The following is a 21,297-nucleotide window of genomic DNA, read 5'->3' on the forward strand; positions in this document are numbered from 1 at the left end:
TGAATATATCCAATGAACTGGCATCAATAACTCTCTGCGGTAGGGAATTCCACAGGTTAACAACTCTCGGAGTGAAGAAGTTTCTCCTCATCTCAGTCCTAATTGGCTTACCCCTTATCCTTAGACTATGTCCCCTGGTTCTGGACTTCCCCAACATCGGGAACATTCTTCCTGCATCTAACCTGTCCAGACCTGTCAGAATTTTCTGAGATAATATTTCTATGAGATCCCCTCTCATCCTTCTAAACTTCAGTGAATACAGGCCCAGTCGATCCAGTCTCTCCTCATATGTCAGTCCTGCCATCCCAGGAATCAGTCTGCTGAACCTTCGCTGCACTCCCTCAAGAGCAATAACATCCTTCCTCAGATTAGGAGACCAAAACTGAACGCAGTATTCCAGTTGAGGCCTCACTAAGGCCTTGTACAACTTCAGTAAGACCTCCTTGCTCCCATACTCAAATCCTCTTGCTATGAAGGCCAACATACCATTTGCCTTCTTCACTGCCTGCTGTACCTGCATGCCAACTTTCAATGACTGATGAATCATGAGACCCAGGTCTCATCACACCTCCCCTTTTCCTAATCTGCTGCTATTCAGATAATATTCTGCCTTCGTGTTTTTGCCACCAAAGTGGATAACCTCACATTTATCCACATTATACTGCATCTGCCACTTGTTTGCCCACTCACCTAATCTGCCCAAGTCACCCTGCAGCCTTTTAGAGTCCTCCTCACAGCTCACACCGCCACCCAGTTTAGTGTCATCTGCAAACTTGGAGATATTACACTCAATTCCTTCATCTAAATCATTAATGTATATTGTAAATGGCTGGGGTCCCAGCACTGAGCCCTGCGGCACCCCACTAGTCACTGCTTGCCATTCTGAAAAGGACCCGTTTATCCCGACTCTCTGCTTCCTGTCTGCCAACCAGTTCTCTATCCACGTCAGTACATTATCCCCAATACCATGTGCTTTAATTTTGCACACCAATCTCTTGTGTGGGACCTTGTCAAAGGCATTTTGAAAGTCCAAATGCACTACATCCACCAGTTCTCCCTTGTCCACTCTACTAGTTACATCCTCAAAAAATTCTAAAAGATTGGTCAAGCAGGATTTCCCATTCATGAATCCATGATGACTTGGACCGATCCCGTCATGCTTTCCAAATGTGCTGCTATTTCATCTTCAATAATTGATTCAAACATTTTCGCCACTACTGATGTCAGGCTAACCAGTCTATAATTACCCGCCTTCTCTCTCCCTCCCTTCTTAAAAAGTGGTGTTACATTAGCTACCCTCCAGTCCATAGAAACCGATCCAGATTCGATAGACTGTTCGAAAATGATCAGTAATGCATCCACTATTTCTAGGGCTACTTCCTTAAGTACTCTAGGATGCAGACTATCAGGCCCCGGGGATTTATCGGTCTTCAATCCCATCAATTTCCCTAACAATTTCCTGCCTAATAAGGATTTCCTTCAGTTCCTCCTTCTCACTAGACCCTCGGTCCCCCAGTATTTCCGGAAGCTTATTTGTGTCTTCCTTTGTGAAGACAGAACAAAAGTATTTGTTTAACTGGTCCACCATTTCTTTGTTCCCCATTATAAATTCACCTGAATCTGATGGCAAGGGACCTACATTTGTTTTCACTAATCTTTTTCTCTTCACATATCTATAGAAGCTTTTGCAGTCAGTTTTTATGTTCCCTGCAAGCTTCCTCTCATACTCTATTTTCCCCCTCCTAATTAAACCCTTTGTCCTCCTCTGCTGTATTATAAAATTCTCCCAGTTCTCAGGTTTGCTGCTTTTTCTGGTCAATTTATATGCCTCTTCCTTGGATTTAATACTATCCTTAATTTCACTTGTTAGCCACAGTTGAGTCACCTTCCCCATTTTATTTTTACTCCAAACAGGGATGTGCAATTGTTGAAGTTCATCTATGTGATCTTTAAATGTTTGCCATTGCCTATCCAACGTCAACCCTTTAAGTATCATTCCCCAGTCTATTCTAGCCAATTTACGTCTACCATCAAAGTTACCTTTCCTTAAGTTCAGGACCCTCCACGCTGAATTAATCATGTTACTCTCCATCTTAATAAAGAATTCTACCATATTATGGTCACTCTTCCCCAAGGGGCCTTGCACAACAAGATTGCTAATTAGTCCTTTCTCATTACACATCACCCAGTCTAGGATGGCCAGCCCTCTAGTTGGCTCCTCGACATATTGGTCCAGAAAACTATCCCTAATACACTCCAGGAAATTCTCCTCCACCGCATTGCTACCAGTTTGGTTAGCCCAATCAATATGTAGATTAAAGTCGCCTGTGATAACTGCTGTATCTTTATTGCACGCATCCCTAATTTCTTGTTTGTTGCTGTCCCCAACCTTACTACTGCTGTTTGGTGGTCTGTTCACAATTCCCACTAGCGTTTTCTGCCCTTTGGTATTCTGTAGCTCCAACCATATAGATTCCACATCATCCAAGCTAATGTCCTTCCTTACTATAGCATTAATTTCCTCTTTAACCAACAATGCCACCCCACCTCCTTTTCCTTTCTGTCTATCCTTCCTAAATGTTGAATACCCCTGGATGTTGAGTTCCTAGCTTTGGTCACCCTGAAGCCATGTTTACGTGATGCCAATTACATCATATCCATTAACTGCTGTCTGCGCAGTTAATTTGTCCACCTTATTGCGAATACTCCTCACATTGAGGCACAGAGCCTTCAGGCTTGTCTTTTTAACACCCTTTGGCCCTTTAGAATTTTGCTGCAATGTGGCCCTTTTTGCTTTTTGCCATGTGTTTCTTTGCCTTCCACTTTTACTTTTCTTCTTTCTATCTTTTGCTTCTGCCCCCATTCTATTTTCCTCTGTCTCCCTGCATAGGTGCCCATCCCCTGCCATATTAGTTTAACCTCTCCCCAAAAGCACTAGCAAACACTCCCCCTAGGACATTGGTTCTGGTCCTGCCCAGGTGCAGACTGTCCGGTTTGTACTGGTACCAACTCCCCCAGAACCGGTTCCAATGTCCCAAGAATTTGAATCCCTCCCTTCTGCACCACTCCTCAAGCCACGTATTCATCTGAGCTATCCTGCGATTCCTACTCTGACTAGCACGTGGCACTGGTAGCAATCCTGAGATTACTACTTTTGAGGTCCTACTTTTTAATTTAGCTCTTAGCTCCCTCAATTCATCTCGTAGGACCTCATCCCATTTTTTACCTATATCATTGGTACCTATATGCACCACGACAACTGGCTGTTTACGCTCCCCTTTCAAAATGTCCTGCACCTGCTCCGAGACATCCTTGACCCTTGCACCAGGGAGGCAACATACCATCCTGGTTCTCAGTTGTGGCCGCAGAAACGTCTATCTATTCCCCTTACAATTGAATCCCCTATCACTATAGCTCTCCCACTCTTTTTCCTGCCCTCCTGTGCAACAGAGCCATCCACGGTGCCATGAGCTTGTTTCCTGCTGCTCTCCCCTGATGAATCATCCCCCTCAATAGTACCCAAAACAGTGTATCTGTTTTGCAAGGGGATGACCGCAGGGGACCCCTGCACTACCTTCCTTCCACTGCTCTTCCTGTTGGTCACCCATCCTCTATCTGGCTGTGTACCCTTTACCTGCGGTGTGGCCAACTCACTAAATGTGCTATTCACATCATTCTCAGCATCGTGGATGTTCCAGAGTAAATTCACCTGCAGCTCCAGTGCCATAATGCGGTCTGTCAGGAGCTGCAGCCGGATACACTTCCCGCACATGTTGTCGTCAGGGACACTGGAAGCGTCCCTGACTTCCCACATAGTACAGGAGGAGCATCACACGTGTCCGAGCTCTCCTGCCATGACTTAACCCCGAGATTAACTTAATTTGGCAATAATGCTGAGGTTACTTACTGATAAAGTAAAGAAAAAGAAAAACTACTCACCAATCACTTACCCCCTTGGCTGTGACGTCTCCTTTCAATTTCTTTCTACTTCATTTTTGCCTCCCTGCTGCAGCCGCACCGGCTGGGCCTTTATTGGCCTCTCTGACCCCGGACTCCCGTTGCCCGAACTCCCCGACTCCTCCTTGATGAGCCTTTATAGGCCTCTCCGACGACGGACTCCCGCTGCTCAAATGAGTAAGTTTAAAGTACCATTCCAAAATTAAATGATTTCTGTGACAAGACTGGCTATCAACCGGTTATTCCGAACTGTGAAAGTCTGCTAAAGAACAAACTTTTGTTACCGCGTGAGTATAAGAAGTTATTTTAAAGTCATTGAGTTAGTTTAAAGTGATTGATAGGAAACTGTCATTGTGATATTGTTGGAAAAAGAGAAAACTAAGAGAGCCAAGAAAGCCGGTATAATTATAGTACGACAGTTTATAAAATTGATAATTGGTATATGTTGCAAGTATCGGTCTCACTCGGGCCGAGTAATTAAGGGACGTACCGCTGACAACCACGAGGGTTGCAAGTATCAGTCTCACTCGTGAGGAGTAAGTAAGGGATGGACCGCTGACAACATATAGTCATGGGAAGTGAGAAACTCGAGTTGGGACCAGAGGTGTCTCTGGCACGGTACCTAGCAGAAAAAAAATTGAATTGCAAAATTGGAAACCAGACGACCCACCTGTGGCACAAAGGAAGTGGTGGGAGTCGGAAAAGAAACAAAGAGGAGAAAGCCCTTGTTTTCGTGACTTGCGCATATTGTGAATGAAAAGGAGAAAAGGGAAGATTATGTTTTTCTTTCCAGTGTAAAAACAGAGAGGTTAAACTGAAAAGGCTGCAAGCTGTGTAATGAAAGTTGACATTGATTAATGGTGTCTGTGTTTGTCGGCTTTCGAAACAAAGGAAGTTAACTCTTTCACAGGCAGCGGTAAACTCTGTTTTAATTCAGTGGATTATATCTTTTGAATATTGGAGATTTCCTTAATTTGAAGAGAATATTTGCTCCTGGGGTAGAAGTAATTTTAGGATCAGCTCCTCCAGGCCCTTAAGGACCTGGCACTTCTGTCTCAATGACAGATATCCCCCTACCCACAACCAAATGGACAGTTTTAATCACAGGGGTTGGAGGATCTGCCACAAGGGCACACCTAAGCGAAGTAATATTATTGGACGTGGCAGGGATTCTAATCCCCGCACAATTTTATATAAATCCCAATAATGAGGGTGCAATTAGGAATCGACCTTCTAGAAGAATTAGGAGTGTTGATTGATCCCGGAGGAGGAAAGTAATTTGGAGAAGTCCAAATGGGTGCAAAACTACTACCTTCAGGGAACAAAATAAATTGGACAACCATGCAACCAAGCATACAACTCCTCACCAGGGACTGGGATATATTAAAAGGGTATGGCCCCATGTGTCTGCAGATTGATGGAGTGTGGGCACAGTCCAAAGATGATTGCAGGCTGGTGGAAACCGACCCAATCATTGTCCCGGGACCCGAACACACCCCTCATAAACAATATCCAATCAAACCCGAAGCCAGGGAGGCAGTCAAACAACTTGTACAAGATCTGCTGGACAGTGGCATACTCCGGGAAGCTGAGAGCACCACTAATTCACCCATGTGGCCAGTAAAGAAGCCGGACGGCTCATACCGGCTGACTATAGATTACACGGCTCTGAATAGAGTGACACCTCATCAGCACCCCAGTGTAGCCAGTCCAGCAACAATCTTTAAAGGATTGAAACCCAAAAATAAGATATTCACAGTGCTTGGCATAGCCAATGGATTTTAGTCCATACCTCTGGCTCGGGAATCACAGGATAAATTTGCCTTTACTGTAAGGACCGCCAGTATACCTGGACGGCAATATTTCACCGGACTATGAGTCGAGCCCTAGAAAAGGTGGACCTAACCCCTTACAGAAGCACAGTCCTCCAGTATGTGGATGATCTGCTGATCGCCTCGGAGGATGAACGGGGACACACGGGCGCTCTCATAGAAATCTTAACGACCCTACAAAGGGTGAGATTTAAAGCCAATCCCGAGAAAGCCCAGATCGGACAGACAGTGGTACAATATTTGGGACATGAGATATCACAAGGGACCAGAACAATATCTCAAGATAGGAAAGAAGCTATGAGAATCATGCCCCACCCAAAGACAGGGGTACAGAAAGTACAGGGACTCTTTAATTACTGCAGAAACTTTACAGTCAACTTCGCAGCCATAGCAGAACCAATACAGAAATTGGTGAAAGGAGGAAACCCTCCTTCGAGACTATAGAATGGGGCCCGGAGCAGGAAGCAGCATTTGGTAATCTGAAGGAAGCCTTAATGTCGGCACCCAGCCTGGGACTCCCGAACATGGACATCCATTTACCGCGAAAATGAGGAAAGATGCTATGGGGCAGTGGTCACTCAGATGCATGGGGACAGGATGCATCTTGTAGCTTATTACTCAACCTAACAGTCACCCGTGGTGGCCGGTCTGTCCCAGTGTGTGGCGGCCCTGGACTGTGCAACCTGGGCAGTGAAAGTCAGTGAACCGGTAGTGATGACCGGGGAGATTATACTGCACACTAAACACACTCTGGTAGAAATGCTCAACACCGGGACACTAAGATCCGTGTCCAATGTACACAGGGCTAAATGGGAGGCAATTTTACTCCCCCATGATGAGTCGTGAAAATAATACGGGACATAGGGGAAAACCCTGCAAAGGGTCTCCTGGTCGCGGGTGAACCCCATGAGTGCCACGCCCAAGAGTGGGAAGACTCAACCGGAAACAAGTGAGATCCCACTCGAGGACCCCGATTTAACCCTTTATGTGGACAGGTCCTGCAAATATATCCAAGGGACCCCACATACAGGGTGGGCGGTGGTTAATGGAACACTTGACACCGTCCTAAGTGGGAGACTGGACGGAGGACTTTCTGCACAAGTGGCAGAGCACACTGCCCTGACAGAAGCCCTCCAATTAGCTGAAGGCAAGCGGGCAAATATCTACACAAACAGCCGCTATACTTTTGGAGTAGAACATGACTACATGACCGCCTGTGGGAGGCAGGGGTTCGTCAGGCAGGGAGGCCATCAAACATGAAGGCCGAATTAGGCTGATATAAGACGCGGCTAGTAAACCTGCTGAGGCAGCGGTAATAAAGTTTAACGCCCATCAGAAAGTGGTGGACGATGTCCAGAGAGGTGATAAGGCGGTGCAGGAGGCAGCAGTTTCGTCCGAAGTGAGGGTGAATCAGTAAGTAGTACGATTGCTAAAGAAGATATTGACATTGTAAAATTACATGCAGATGTAAGTGATGAAGGGAAGACCGAATGGAAAAGGAGGGGCACCAGATCCAGACTCCGTGTGGAGAAAGGACAGTAAGGTAGCAGCCCCCACTTGTATAAAAAAGTTGCTCATGGAACTGCACCACGGCATTAACCATGCCGGGCAAAATGCCATGATCAGTAGTGTCTCTAGAGATTGGTGGTGGCCAGGCATGGGACGAGACATTGCTAAATATTGCTAGCAATGCATTACATGTGCCCAACATAATCCAGGAACGGCCATTAAAATTAGAATGGCCCATCAACCACGGCCACGAGGGCCATGGGAGAATATACAATTTGATTTCACGGGACCACTGTCAAGCTCTAAAGGAAAGAAATACTGTCTAGTAATAATTGGTTTGTTTACACGGTGGGTGGAAGCTTTTGCTGCCCGAAACTGCACCGCAACCACAGTAGCTCGTACCTTAGCCGAGGAGGTGATTCCCCACTGGGGCATCCCCACTTAAATAGACTCCAATCAGGGAACCCACTTCACAGGACAGGTGGTAAAATTACTACGCACCACATTGGGCATTAAACAAAAAATTCACATCCCCTACCATCCGCAGAGTTCAGGGATGGTAGAACGGATGAATTGGATGATAAAGAAAGCCCTGTCAAAAGCCATCCAAGAAACCGGACAGGCTTGGACTGAGCTGTTGTCTGCTATCCTGATGAGACAAAGGACAACCCCTAACTGGACAATAGGATTAACTCCATATGAGCTCATGACTGATCGGGCAATGCGATTACCCAAAGGTATAATCACAGGAGGGACCGATGTGGGCCCATTGCGGGATCAGATTAGGAGATATGTAATGGAGTTAAGTAAGCAACTTAAGGATATGAGACAGGAAGTAAGAGAACGAGGGGCTACCGGGATGAACTGGATTCGCACCGCGGTGGTCGGGACCATACGAGATATTGATCAGCGGGGACACGTGTGCATGTGTGGATATGAATGGAGTAGGACGGTGGAAACACAGGTCCCAGCTAAAATGACTCTAACAGAATACCCCATCTAGGTGGAAGCTTGATTTTACAGGATGGACTGGAAAGTCGTGATACTGATTATACTTTGGCACTCACCCCTGTGGCAACCAGCGCGGGGCCGGATGATCAGCCAGAATTCAAATCATAGGGCTGAAGGTGCTGAGTTACACCCGAATTATGAAGACCCGGACTATCAAAAGACCCAATTTGGAAATGGAGTCTACCTGACTGGTATATTCCGGCAAGAGGGTGCAGAGACTCCCCTCAGACCAGACAAAATATTTCGCGGGTGTAAGGGAACCCAACCCACATCATTAGGCATCGCAATACGGTACAATAGGACCTTATGTATTGAATGTGGTCCAACAATCGGAAAACCTTAAAGACACAGTCAGGAAGCTGCTGCAGAGGCAGGCAGACGCAGCCAAAGAGGCTGCTCGGGAAGGCGATGGGACAGCAGGGAGATTAGTCAAAGGGATTACAGTCCTGGAGGGCCATGTTGCCACCATTAACCACTGATTGACCAAGAATTCAATGCGGAAAAGGCAGATGTTCAACAAGATCTCTGCCATGCTTACAGGGGATGGATGATTGGGCAGGTCAGGGAGAACCTCGACCAAATACACAGCATTGAAGTCCTGGACTGTGTTAACTGCACCCACCAGTTCTGCCTAGCACAGCACCCAGGGACATGTGCACCATGAAAGGAATGACAAGAGTCTTTCCGGTGACAGGCGGATGCACAGAGTCACATTCTGCCCTGGTGGGGTGGTCCGAATGATTCCGGTAATGACGAAGGGGGAGTCTGGACCACAACCCCCGTTTGAGGTAGAAAACTTGGGGCTAATCCGGGTTGAGAACTACATGCGGTACTACCCAATGGATCAATATGCAATCAAACAGAATGGAACCATGAGAGGGGTCTCATTATCAGGGTGCCGCAGGGTAGGAAGCCTAACTATATGTCCACATCCAGTAGACCGGGGAAGCGAGGATGGGTGCGGATTTAATCAAACCATTGGGTGTGTCTTAGAAATAAGCCCATCAGAATCCGAACACACCCACTTAGCCTACCGTAGAAAGGGGGAATACTGTGTGGTAACCAACCAACCAACTTATGACTTTAGTATTTATCAATGTAACATCACTTCTGCTTCACCCCGAGGCTACTGGTAACAATCGGACGAGCACGCATGATGTATGTCCATGCTCAAGAAACTATTACTCTGAACCTGACCGACAAAATTAAACAAGATTTGTACCAATATGAAAGTGAACTGGCTACACCAATATCCCACCTGCCCAAGGACCTGAGAGACACAAAGGATCCTCTGCTGGCAAGCATAAGATGATATCACATGCTCAAACAGGAGCTGCGTGAACTGGGGCAAGGACATTGCAAAAGACCTTCAACGTAGCCCCTGGTACGAGAAGGCATGGAACTGGGGACTGAATGTTAATATCCATCCATGGATACGTATCATTTCTCACATATTGGTGGCACTTCAACTAATTTTGGCACTGTACTGGCTGATAATGACATGTGCAGCTTATAGGAAGTGTAGACATAGGTAGCAAGCGAAAGCAATCACTCGTATGCAAGAGAAAGATAGACTGTTGATGCATAGGGGAATTTAAACTCCGGTTAAGTAATAGACCTCCCAAACTTGGCTGAAGATATCACCGCAAGCGGGGCGGGAAGTCTAAAGCATTAGATAGTTTAGCTCTAGTGGTCTCATGGGCTGGGGTTAGCCAGGGACCAAAGGGGAGATTGAAGTGGGACTTTTTAGAAGCCCACTGTAGAGATATCGTGTTGCAGTCTAGGAAATGTGTTTAGAATATGGACAAGCCAGTATTGTAGGTGCAGGCTGGGTAAAAACCAGATGTCAAGTTGCATTTGCCCAGCAACAACTAAGCTGGACCAATCAAATGGCAGGCCACCTGCAAGAGGATGTGGTAGCAAGCTTAGCAGAGAATAACAGATGCTGATATTAAGAATAGATGCCATGCGGTTGAGCCGAGACGCATTTTCTAAATGTCACAGAGGATATTGTGGTCTGTTCATGGAACTGGTGACACACATGGACTGCGGTTTACGGCTTTAAATACTTTAAGCTGGCAGCCAAAAGTTGAGGCGGCACTAAAGAGTTGCGGGAACTCTAGCCGTGCTCCCTTGGCCAAGCTATAGGTATTCGCAAATAAACATTATTTTCTATTCTTTATCAGACTTATGTGTTGAGCCTTATTTTGGTTCCACATCAACAGCGTGTAACTTTCTTCTTTTACAGAATCTCGAGCAGGCTGTAGCCGCTTGTAAGGAGCCTGCAGCTGCTACTGGGAGCATGTGGGAGTCTAATCCTCAGGGGGTCTGATCCCAGGAGGGGGTCCGATGCCGATCTAGGGGAGGGGAGAGCGAAACCCGATCGGGGGGTTATTTGTATGGGGGTTATCTGATTTGTGGGGGTGGTGGTGTTCTGAGCTAAGGAGAGAAGATAAGCTTGGGGGGATAGGGGAAGCATTGCTACAGTTACCTTCTCCCCGAGGCTGTCCTCGCCTCCCTTCAGCTGTCGGTTTTCCTGAAGTTTGGGAAACACGCCTGCCAGGGTTAAACCTGCGAAGCTGGTTAAATCTGTTACTGCCAGTCTCATTAAAATACTTAAATTGGCAACCTGCCCCCTGTGCCACCTCCATTAAACCTGCATGTGGGAGAGTTGGAGATGAGTTGTTGTCGAGTTTGAGATTTTTAAAACTTTAACTTCTCACCTGGCCCCAATCCACCCGTTTTTGGAGGTTAATATTCACCCCTTATTATCCAAGCAGTATTTGGCCTTCTTATTCTTCCTACCAAAATGCATCACCTTACATATTGAAATTTATTTGCCAATTACACGCCAATTCTGCAAATTTATTAATATCTTCCTGTATTTTGTCACGTTCTTCCTTTATATTAACTACAGCTCCCAATTTGGTGTCGTCTGCAAATTTTGAAATTGTACTTCTGATTCCCAAGTCCAAATCATTAATGTAAATTATGAACAACAGCGGGCCCAGTACTGATCTCTGTGGAACACCACATCCCATCTTTTGCCAGTCTGAGAAGCCACCCATAACCCCTAATCTCATCTTTTCTGTTTTGTCGCTAGCTTGCTCTCCAGTTTGCTACCTGTCTCCTGACTCCAAATGCTCTGACATTAGACATGAATCTACTATGCGGTACCATAGCAAAAGCCTTTTGAAAATCCAAATATATTGGCCTAGAAATTGGTGGTTCAATTTATTATCGCCAAAATTGAGCAAAAAAATGGCAGTCGCTGCTCTTGCACCTGCTGGCGGCGGGTCCCACAGCGACTGCCGTTTTCGAGTGGCTGGCAGCGCTGCCTATAGCAGCAATTGCGAAAATCATTGAAATGAAGCAGATCGTGACCTCAGTGAGTGTACTACGCTCACTTGTTGCCAGATTTGCGAGTTCACTGCTCCACTTACCGGCATGTCTTAATGCGATGAGCTGAGCAGGTGTTGACAAGCAGGAAGGAGGCTCCAGCAGTGGTATTTAAAGAGATCATCAGCCATCACTTGCACTTGCACTTGGCATGTTGTTCAGTTTGATTGGCTCTGTGCAACTTTCTGTAACTCCATCAGCTTTATAAACTTTTTTCAAGTTTCTAAGGTAACATGGAGTGCTGTTGCAAGTGGAGAACACCTTAATTATTACTTAAAGGCTTCTGCTCACAACACTTGTTCACAGTCATGGGGGCTGTACTTACAGTCCACTTCATTTTTGAATATCTTCAGGAGAGAGAGCAGAGGCAGCAAAGAAGACAAGAAGATGTGTACCGAGGGAGTGGGAGGAGGTGCCAGGAGCGCTCTCAACAGGAAGCCTTACCCAACTAGAGTCTTCTGAGAGCGCTTCTCTTATATCCATTTAAGCGAGGAGCAGTGTATTAGGAGGCTACGCTTCACCAAGGAGGTGGCCACAGAACTCTGCCACCTGCTGCAACCAGACCTGCAGCTTGAGAGCAAGGTGAACATGACACTCCCAGTGGCAGTCAAGATCACTGTGGGCCTCAATTTCTTCGCCAGTCTGCAGCAGGGGACATAGCTAAGAGCTGACAGTTCGCCGTCCATCGCTGCATTCCGGGGGTCACTGAGGCGCTCTTCACTCGGAGAAGGGACTATGTTATCTTCTCTCTGAGCAGAGAGAAGCAGCACGTGCATGCATGTGGCTTTGCCACAATAACGGGCTTCCCCATGGTGCAGGATGCCATCAACTGCACACATGTGCTATTGTGGGCTCTGTATAACAATCCTGAGATCTTCAGTAACCGCAAAGGCTACCACTCACTTATTTTACAGCGACCACGTCCAGAGATCCTTAATGATCAATGCCCACTATCTTGGTTGCAATCATGATGCCTTCATCCTGTGTCAGTCCGGTGTGCCAGCAATCTTCCAGCCACCACAGCAAACTCAAGGGTGGCTGCTCGGAGACAAGGGTGATCCGTACTGCACCTAAATCATGGCTCCCCTCCGTAACTCCAACATTCTTGCCCAGCACTCATATAAGGAGTGCCATGCTTTCACCAGGAACATCATTGAACAGACCATCGAGCTACTGAAGCAACGGTTCGCTGCATTGACCACTCAGGAGGAGGCCTCCAGTGCACCCTGGAGCGGGTCTCCCATGTCATGGCAGTTTTATCCTCTATAAGTTTGATTAATTTATCAATTGTCTACCCCCTTTCTACCTCAAATGTCTTCATATTCTTTTTAACTCTTCTTCTAATATTATGCCCACCTTGCCGCCACAAACTCCATTCCCTAGCCACTGACTCCATCCCTCTACCGAACATCTGTCTGATGCTGAACCAGACTGTTTGCAACCAATTGTGTCATATTTGACACTGAAATAAGCTTCTGACCACGTATCTGCGGCATAACTAAGACCACCTATTTCCACTTCGATAACATCGCCCATCTCCGCCCTTGCCTCAGCGCATCTGCTGCTGAAACTCTCATCCAGGCCTTTGTTACCTCGAGACTTGACTATTCCAACACACTCCTGGCTGGCGTTCCATGTTCTGCCCTGCGTAAACTTCAGGTCATCCAAAGCTCTACTGCCCGTGTCCTAACTTACACCAAGTCCTGTTCACACATCGCCCCTGTGCTCACTGACCTACACTGGCTCCCGGTTCAGCAACGCCTCGATTTCAAAATTTTCATCCTTGTTGTCAAATCCCTCCATGATCTCACCTATCTCTGTAATCTCCTCCAGTGCCGCCCACCCCCCCCCCCGAGATATCGGCGCTCCTCTAATTCTGCCCTCTTGAGCATTCCTGATCATAATCGCTCAACCATTGGTAGCCGTAACTTCTGCTGAGAAAAGATTTTTCTAATCTCTTATATCAAAGTTAAGATTTCAGACGAAGTATATACAACTTACTGGTTTCACAAATCACACAGATATCTTACCCCTCTTTACTACACTGTTAAATAAAGTGCAGTTCAGATGAAAATGGCTGAATTTGTGGGACAGCAACTTTAGCATTCAATATCCTGTCATTAGCATCACTTTGTGGGCAGGCTCAACTTCTGCCAACAGCCAATTCTACCGGCGTTTTAGTATCTATTTTAGAATGGGTATAACTAGTGTATTTACTTACAGCCCAAATTCCTTCCCTAAATCGCTCTGCTTCTCTATCTCGCTTTCCTTTGTTAAGACACTCCTTAAAACTTACCTCTTTGACTGAGCTTTTGGTCATCTGCCCTAATTTCCTCTTATGTGGCTCAGTGTCAAATCTTTTGTCTTATAACTCTCCTGTGAAGCGCCTTAGGACGTTTTACTATGTTAATGTTGCTATATAAAGACAAGTTGTTGTTGTTATTAAATTTCCTGGTCAATACTGAGACAAAGTAACTATTCAATATTTCTGCTGTTATGCTGCCATTACCTATGCATCCTTTAGTGGCCTTATCCCTATCCCAATTTTTCCTTTTGTTATTTACATGTCAGTAGAATACTTTACTATTTATTTTTATATTGCTCGTTAATTTAATTTCAGAGTTCCTTTTTGCTTTCCTAATTGTTTTTTGGATTTTGTAATCCCTTTTTAAATCCTCTCCTTTATTGTCAATGTATTTAGTGTATGTCTTTTTCTTTAGTTTCAATTTTGCCCTTGTCTCTTTATTCATCCATGATGTTTCATTATTGAAAATGGCTGAATGTGTAGGACAGCAACTTTCATTCTTCCACTGCTTTTCTGCCTCCATCATGAGGACATATTTGGGCATGCCTATAGTGAACCACATGGTAAGGGCTCCATGACAAAGACTGCAAAGCAAAAGATTTGCTTCCCTCAAAGGCCAGAAAGGCAATTTGCGCAGCTGAGAAAAGATTTTTCTAATCTCTTATATCAAAGTTAAGATTTCAGACGAAGTATATACAACTTACTGGTTTCACAAATCACACAGATATCTTACCCCTCTTTACTACACTGTTAAATAAAGTGCAGTTCAGATGAAAATGGCTGAATTTGTGGGACAGCAACTTTAGCATTCAATATCCTGTCATTAGCATCACTTTGTGGGCAGGCTCAACTTCTGCCAACAGCCAATTCTACCGGCGTTTTAGTATCTATTTTAGAATGGGTATAACTAGTGTATTTACTTACAGCCCAAATTATGATCCGCTATGTCAAAACTGCATCACTTTTGTACCAAAAAAAAGGTCGAATTTGGGCTTCTTGGCTTTGAACCTCTTGGGGCCCCCAGCATGTGCATGGAAACATAGCAGGGCTGAACTTCTGCCCACTAATATCCAAGGATGCTGAACCCCACCACCCCAGTTTAGAAATCTTGCTCTATTTTGACAGAAATAGCATTCCCTTTTCTTGAACTGTATTAGGAGATCAACTGTCCTCATATAGACCAAATCAAAAAGTTAGCTGTAATAGCCTTACAGGGAGTTTTAGGTAGCTGGCCATTAATGAAATCGGAGCTCACTGTGTGATGAATCACAGGCACAGTTTGGAGTCCCATCATTTTGTGGTGTAGTGAATGGCCCTCCAGCAAGAAACTGGTTGGAATTGTAGTCCTTGACAAAAAATGCTAGAGGAGCTCTGGTCTCGATGATCTGCAGCACACAGGATGTTGTTTGGAAACCTTTTGTAAATAGCAAGTATTCAATCTGACCTTTATAAACTACTGTGAATCTGATTGTTTCTTTTGTGATTGCCTGTCGATGCAATTAGTAAAATGCTGATGCCAGCATTTATATTTCACAAGCCTGTGTGAGAAGCTGCAAAAGTAATATTTTTACCTAGTTAACTTGTGGCAGCTTTTTGACTTGTATATTTGTAAACATCAAATTGTTCTCATATTTGACCAAAAATACACATTTTACCAAAAAAAAACACATTTTACACAGAGAACAAAAGTGTTTGAATTACTGTTTTCTTCAGTCTGTTTATGAATAAAATTCAACAGATTAAATTTTTCAGAGATGAGAAAATTTGATTTTTGTTAGATTTTCTTGCTATTTGATAAATTTGTTTAACTCTATGAATACAATTACTTAATCTTTAACCATATTTTCAGTGTGTAATTAATTTTGAAATGAATAAATCGCCTCAAGAGCATATGCTATTTATGAGCCATCACTTTATATTCCATAGATTAAGAACATAAGAAGCACTTGCATTAATAGCTGCTTAAAATATAAAATCTTCGTACTTTCAAAGCAATAAACAGTAATTATCCCAGATGATCATTGTTTTGGTTCCATGTTAACAAAGCATGAATACAAAGATGACATTCATTAATTAAAAATTTAGTTTGACAAAATTCAGCCAGATGGTTCTATCACTTTAAGGGGCTCTTTTCATTCATTCATTTTATTGGGTTCAATTTTCCCCAATGCCATTTTTTGGTGTATTTGAAGAGTTATGCCCATATTTTTGGGCCCGCCTAAGCCAATAACTTGAAGGTTTCACCGTTGAAATTTTTGAAATTGGCGGCGCGCAGCTTTGGGGGTGGAGCCTAATGTCCATGCCAAAAAAAGGATGCCCCACTTTCTGCGCATGCACAGAAAAAATAATGACATTTCCCACGTGACTGGCATGGGCGCACATGCCCAGTACACCTCCCGGTCTGCATTCAGCCATTTCTAAAGAGCCAGTTGTGTGTGCTAACTTTTCTTCTGAGTGGGAAAAAGTCGGAGATGCAATATGCAACATGGCTCAAGGACCAAGAATTTCTCACAGGATGAAGTGGAGAACCTAGTTACTGCAATTGAGGCCAGAAGGCATGAGCTGGACACCAGCAGAGGTCAAATAAAAGTTACACCAAAAGAAATGAAAAAATGCTGGAACCAACTTTCACAAGATTACTGTGCAATGGTGACCACCCCGAGGTCCAGAGGGCAGTGCAAAAAGAAGTGGCAGGACCTTGGTCAAGTAGTTGGTGTAAGTAATATTTTCATTTATTCACTGGAATTGCAATTGTCAATGTGACCATCTGTATGTCCCACCCAGCAGAAAGATACGCTCGCTAAAAAGTTATATTTTCATTTTTTCAGAGGAAGGTGGCCCACAGCAAAAGAGAGAGAACTCTAACAGGAGGAGGCCCGGCAAATCTGCACCCACTGACACCCTTGGAAGAGAGGAGCGCTGCTTTCATGGGTCCTGCCTGGAGAAAAGTAACCACCACTGCATAAGCTGGGCCCACTCTCGAGGGAGAGGGTAAGTCCTGCAAATTCTACAGTCCGGCTTTGCTAAATGTTAAGTGCTGCGTGGGCTAGCCATGCTTCGGTTCATGGGGATGTCTCCATCAGCTACGCTTCGATTGATGCAATGTGTTATCATTCATCGTGGTCCTTCAAATGAGCCTGTTGCCTGTGCTGTGTGAACCTACTCATGCCACCCACCCTGCCCCCTCCTCTGCTGCTAACCATTTGTCTGTTAGATTTTGCAGAACTTGAGGCCATCCCTGATGATGCAGAAGAAGATTCAGACGCAGATGTGCCTGAAGAAGAGAACATCTTTCAATCCCATCTTCCAGACCGAGAACATGGGGGTGAGGGGGAGGGGGAAGGGAGGTGATGGATGAAGCCCCCACTGTTGTCCTCACTCTGGAGGAGGTGCAGGTGCTGCCTATTGAGGTGCCAGCCCCTTTCCTGAGTGGTACGAGTGTTGCTGGGACATTCCATAGTTTCCCACCGTCTGAGGCTGTAGGTCCCAGTGGGATGCAGTGAGGCACACTCAGGGCCCCACCATTTGAGGCTGCAGGTCCCAGTGGGATGCAGCAAGGCACACCCAGGCTGAGGAGGGGAAGGAGAGCTCGACAGCGCTCTCCTGAGGTGCAGGATCTAATAGATGTGGTTCAGATGATAGCAATGAGTGCGGAGAGCATTGACTTTACGCGATCACTCTTGGACACCATCAGTGGGGTGGGTGATGAGGTATCAGGACTGTCGGGAGAAGTAACAACACTCTCGTGAAAAATGGGAACACTGTGCAGGCACATTAGGGATGAAATGTTACAGGTACCTGATACTCTTGTCAATGAACATGAGGGAGGGAATGTTGCAGGTAGTTGAGACGCTGTGGGACACATGAGGGAGGGAATGTCGGAGGTAGCTGCTTCAATAAGGGAACACGCCTAGACCCCGCGGCGATTAATGGAATTAACTGGTACTCCCACTCCAATCCCCAGACCAACCTCTGAAGAGGCCCAGACCGGGCCTTCCACATTACCGCCTGCCCATGCCCCCAACAAGAAGTACGCATTACCCGAGATGCTCGAAAGAATAAGCTTGGTACTAACCCGAGAAATGCTGTGCCAATTATGTAAATTTACAAGTTTAAAAGTTTGTAAGTGATCTTAACTGAATAGTTTAAAGTTTGATGCAGGAATATTTTTATTAAAGTTAAGTTAAGTACAAACAATAAAATATATATTTTAAATTATAACTGAATCATTTACATTACTTGTTCCATTATTAACATAACTTTTTGAACTAAAGAAGAATCATTTACATTATTTGTTCTGCAGAAAACTTTCGTTTATCTGGATACAAATGTCACGGAAAACCCGCTGTAACAGAATTTAAAATAACTGTCACACATGTGAATATCTTGCTCACTTCAACTATCGCAAACGTGAATAGGTTGCTCAATTACACATAAATTGATGCAGGCGTGGACTTCTTTCTCACTTTTTAACTGTCATATGCATTGAAAGCAGTCGGGTGTACAATTTAAAATGTCTTGTGACAGCACTAAAAGGAAACGAAAAGTATTGAGCATTCAGAATGAAATTAGAAATTATAAAGAAGTCTGAAGCTGGCAGAAGTGTACGTACTTTGACGGATGGATTTGAAGTTGGATCATCAACAATTTACGATATCAAGAAGCAAAAGAAAGTGTTAGAAAGTTTCACCGATGCTTCGGAATCTTCCGTCAAGGCAATGTCTCGCAAGAATTTGCGAAAGCCAAAGCTTGACAAACTAGACAAAGTGCTTTATGAATGGTTTTCTTTGAAACGGTCTAAAGGTGTGGCAATTTCAGGACCAATGATTACAGCAAAGGCCAAGGACTTCAAGATGAGAATGAATCTAACTGAAGAATGCATTTTTTCAGAAGGCTGGCTCACACGTTTTAAGCATTGCCATGGCATTCACCAGCTGGATGTGTCGGGCGATAAAAAATCAGCAGACAATGAGGCTGCACAGAATTATTCAAGAACATTTACTGAAATGGTGCAGGAAATGAAATTGACTGCAGATCAAATATACAACGCCGATGAGACTGGCTTACTATGGAGGTGTTTGCCAACTGCTACGTTGGCTGCAGCAGGGGAGAAGGAAACTGTAGGCTTTAAAATGAATAAGGAGAGGGTAACAATCTTGAATTGTGCCAATGCCGCTGGAGAACATAGACTTCCACTTTTAGTGATTGGCAAATCAAGGAAACCACAAGCTTTAAAAGGAATTGCTCATTTACCAGTTAACTTTAAGGCTCAGAAAAGTGCATGGCTGGACAAGGACATATTCATGGAATGGTTTTCAACAGAATTCATCCCCCAAACTCGAGAAAACATGAAGAAAATAGGCAAACCTAATGGAAAGTGTGTGCTGCTTCTGGACAATTGCAGAGCACACCCGCATGAGTCAAAATTAGTGTCCAGTTGTGGCAACATCTTTGCATGCTATTTGCCCCCCAATGTGACCTCGCTCATTCAACCTATGGATCAGGGTGTCATACAAAACTTCAAGTGCCACTATAGGAATAACTTCATGCGCAAATTGATTAATAACGATCAATCAATCTCTGATTTCCAGAGAGCATACAATATTAAAGATGCCATCTATGCATGCTCACTGGCATGGAGAGAAGTAAAAAACACTACATTGAAAAGGTGTTGGTGCAAGTTGTGGCCCAATGTCATATTTGAAGACAGTGCTTCTGATGACGAAGAATTCAAAGGTTTTTATTTACGGGCTAATAAAAAACAGGCTGTAAAAGAAATCGTGGAGATTGTCAGCAGTGCACACGAAACAACGCATTTAAATCCCTAGCAGAAGATGACATTGCCAAGTGGATAGATGTTGACATCGAAATAGTTGTAACACATACATAAACTGACGAGGAACTTAGCACCATAGTCACCAATAAAGACAAATCTGACGAAGAGGTGAGCGATTCAGACAATGAAATTGAAGAAAAACAAAAAAGACTTGGACACGCGCTGAAGAAGCAATGAAACATGTCGTTGGTTTTTTTGAGGAGAATTCTCATTTTACTTCTCATGAGGTTCTGCAAACTCATATCATCCACAACATTTTAATTAAGAAGAAAATAAATTCATTTAAACAAGAAGATATAAGATCACTATTTTAAAAATCAATCTCAGTTTGAACAGAATAAAATAATTTTTAATTTCAAAACGTTATGATTCAATTTTCATTTATTTTATTACGTTCACGTTCAAATAACATGAACTAAATCTTTGTGGGTGGTTCTATCACATTCAAATATTAGCTTTAAAATGTAAACTCGCCCTATCAGAGAATTCGTTTAGCCGGAATTGCCGAATCCCCGAGTGATCCGGATAAACTAGAGTTTCCTATTATGAACACAACACAACATTATGGAACAGGTCCAAACAGTAATAGTTGCCGCTGAGCCTTCAGGCAGTAAAGCGTTCACGGATGAGCTGTTGGCGCAAGGCTCGAGCAATCGTCGTGCTCCAGGTTCAGATAGTTGCATGGCTTCCTCGTCCTCCTCATCCTCCTCCTCCTCATCTGCATCTTCCTCCTCATCATCAGCCACTTTTAACCCAGGTGGGTCTTCTACTACCAGCTGCTGTTGCCTCATGATGGATAAGTTGTGCAGCATGCAGCAGACAATAGTGAACTGACCGACTATCTCAGGGGAATATTGCAAGTAGCCTCCGGAATGCTCCAGGCATGGAAACACTGTTTCAAGATACCAATAGTCCACTCTATTATGCTGCGCATCGTAATGTGCGACATGTTGTATTCCCGGTCAGCTTCTGTCCGGGTTATGCGTAAGGGACTCATGAGCCAGCTGGCGAGGCCATACCCTTTGTCCCCGGCAGCCAGCTTTGCCCTTCTGGCTGCTGCTGAAACATGGCAGATATAACGCTGTTGCGTAGGATGAAAGCATCATGGGTGCTCCCAGGGTATCTCGTATCAACTCCCATGATGTGATGCATATCGTCACAGACGAGCTGCATGTTCATCGAGTGGAAGCCTTTTCTGTTAGAAACATAGAAACATAGAAATTTACAGCGCAGAAGGAGGCCATTTCGGCCCATTGTGTCCATGCCAGCCAACAAAGAGCCGCACAGCCCTTGGTCAGCAGCCCTAAAGGTTACATATAAACCTATGACGGAAAGGCAAAGAGCACCCAGCCCAACCAGTTCGCCTCACACAACTGCAACATCCCTTATACTGAAACATTCTACACTGCACCCCAACCGAAGCCATGTGATCTCCTGGGAGAGGCAAA

The 21,297-nt window shown here is 44.7% G+C and overlaps 1 protein-coding gene across 3 annotated transcripts in view; it reads left to right on the forward strand.

The window, feature by feature from the left end:
* Positions 1-20,144, forward strand: part of LOC139265334 (jerky protein homolog) — a 44,336-nt gene extending 24,192 nt beyond the window's left edge. For 2 of the 3 annotated variants that reach the window (XM_070882302.1, XM_070882303.1), the window contains exon 3: positions 18,317-20,144. In XM_070882302.1, the coding sequence (XP_070738403.1) occupies positions 18,576-19,841 (1,266 nt within the window). In that variant the 5' untranslated portion in view covers positions 18,317-18,575 and the 3' untranslated portion in view covers positions 19,842-20,144. Of the gene's footprint in view, positions 1-4,030; positions 4,135-18,316 lie in introns of those variants that run through there. The other variant, XM_070882301.1, reaches the window with a different exon arrangement.
* Positions 20,145-21,297: the final 1,153 nt, after the last annotated feature.

The sequence above is a fragment of the Pristiophorus japonicus genome, chromosome 6 (assembly GCF_044704955.1).
Source record: "Pristiophorus japonicus isolate sPriJap1 chromosome 6, sPriJap1.hap1, whole genome shotgun sequence".
NCBI classification, from domain to species: domain Eukaryota; kingdom Metazoa; phylum Chordata; class Chondrichthyes; family Pristiophoridae; genus Pristiophorus; species Pristiophorus japonicus.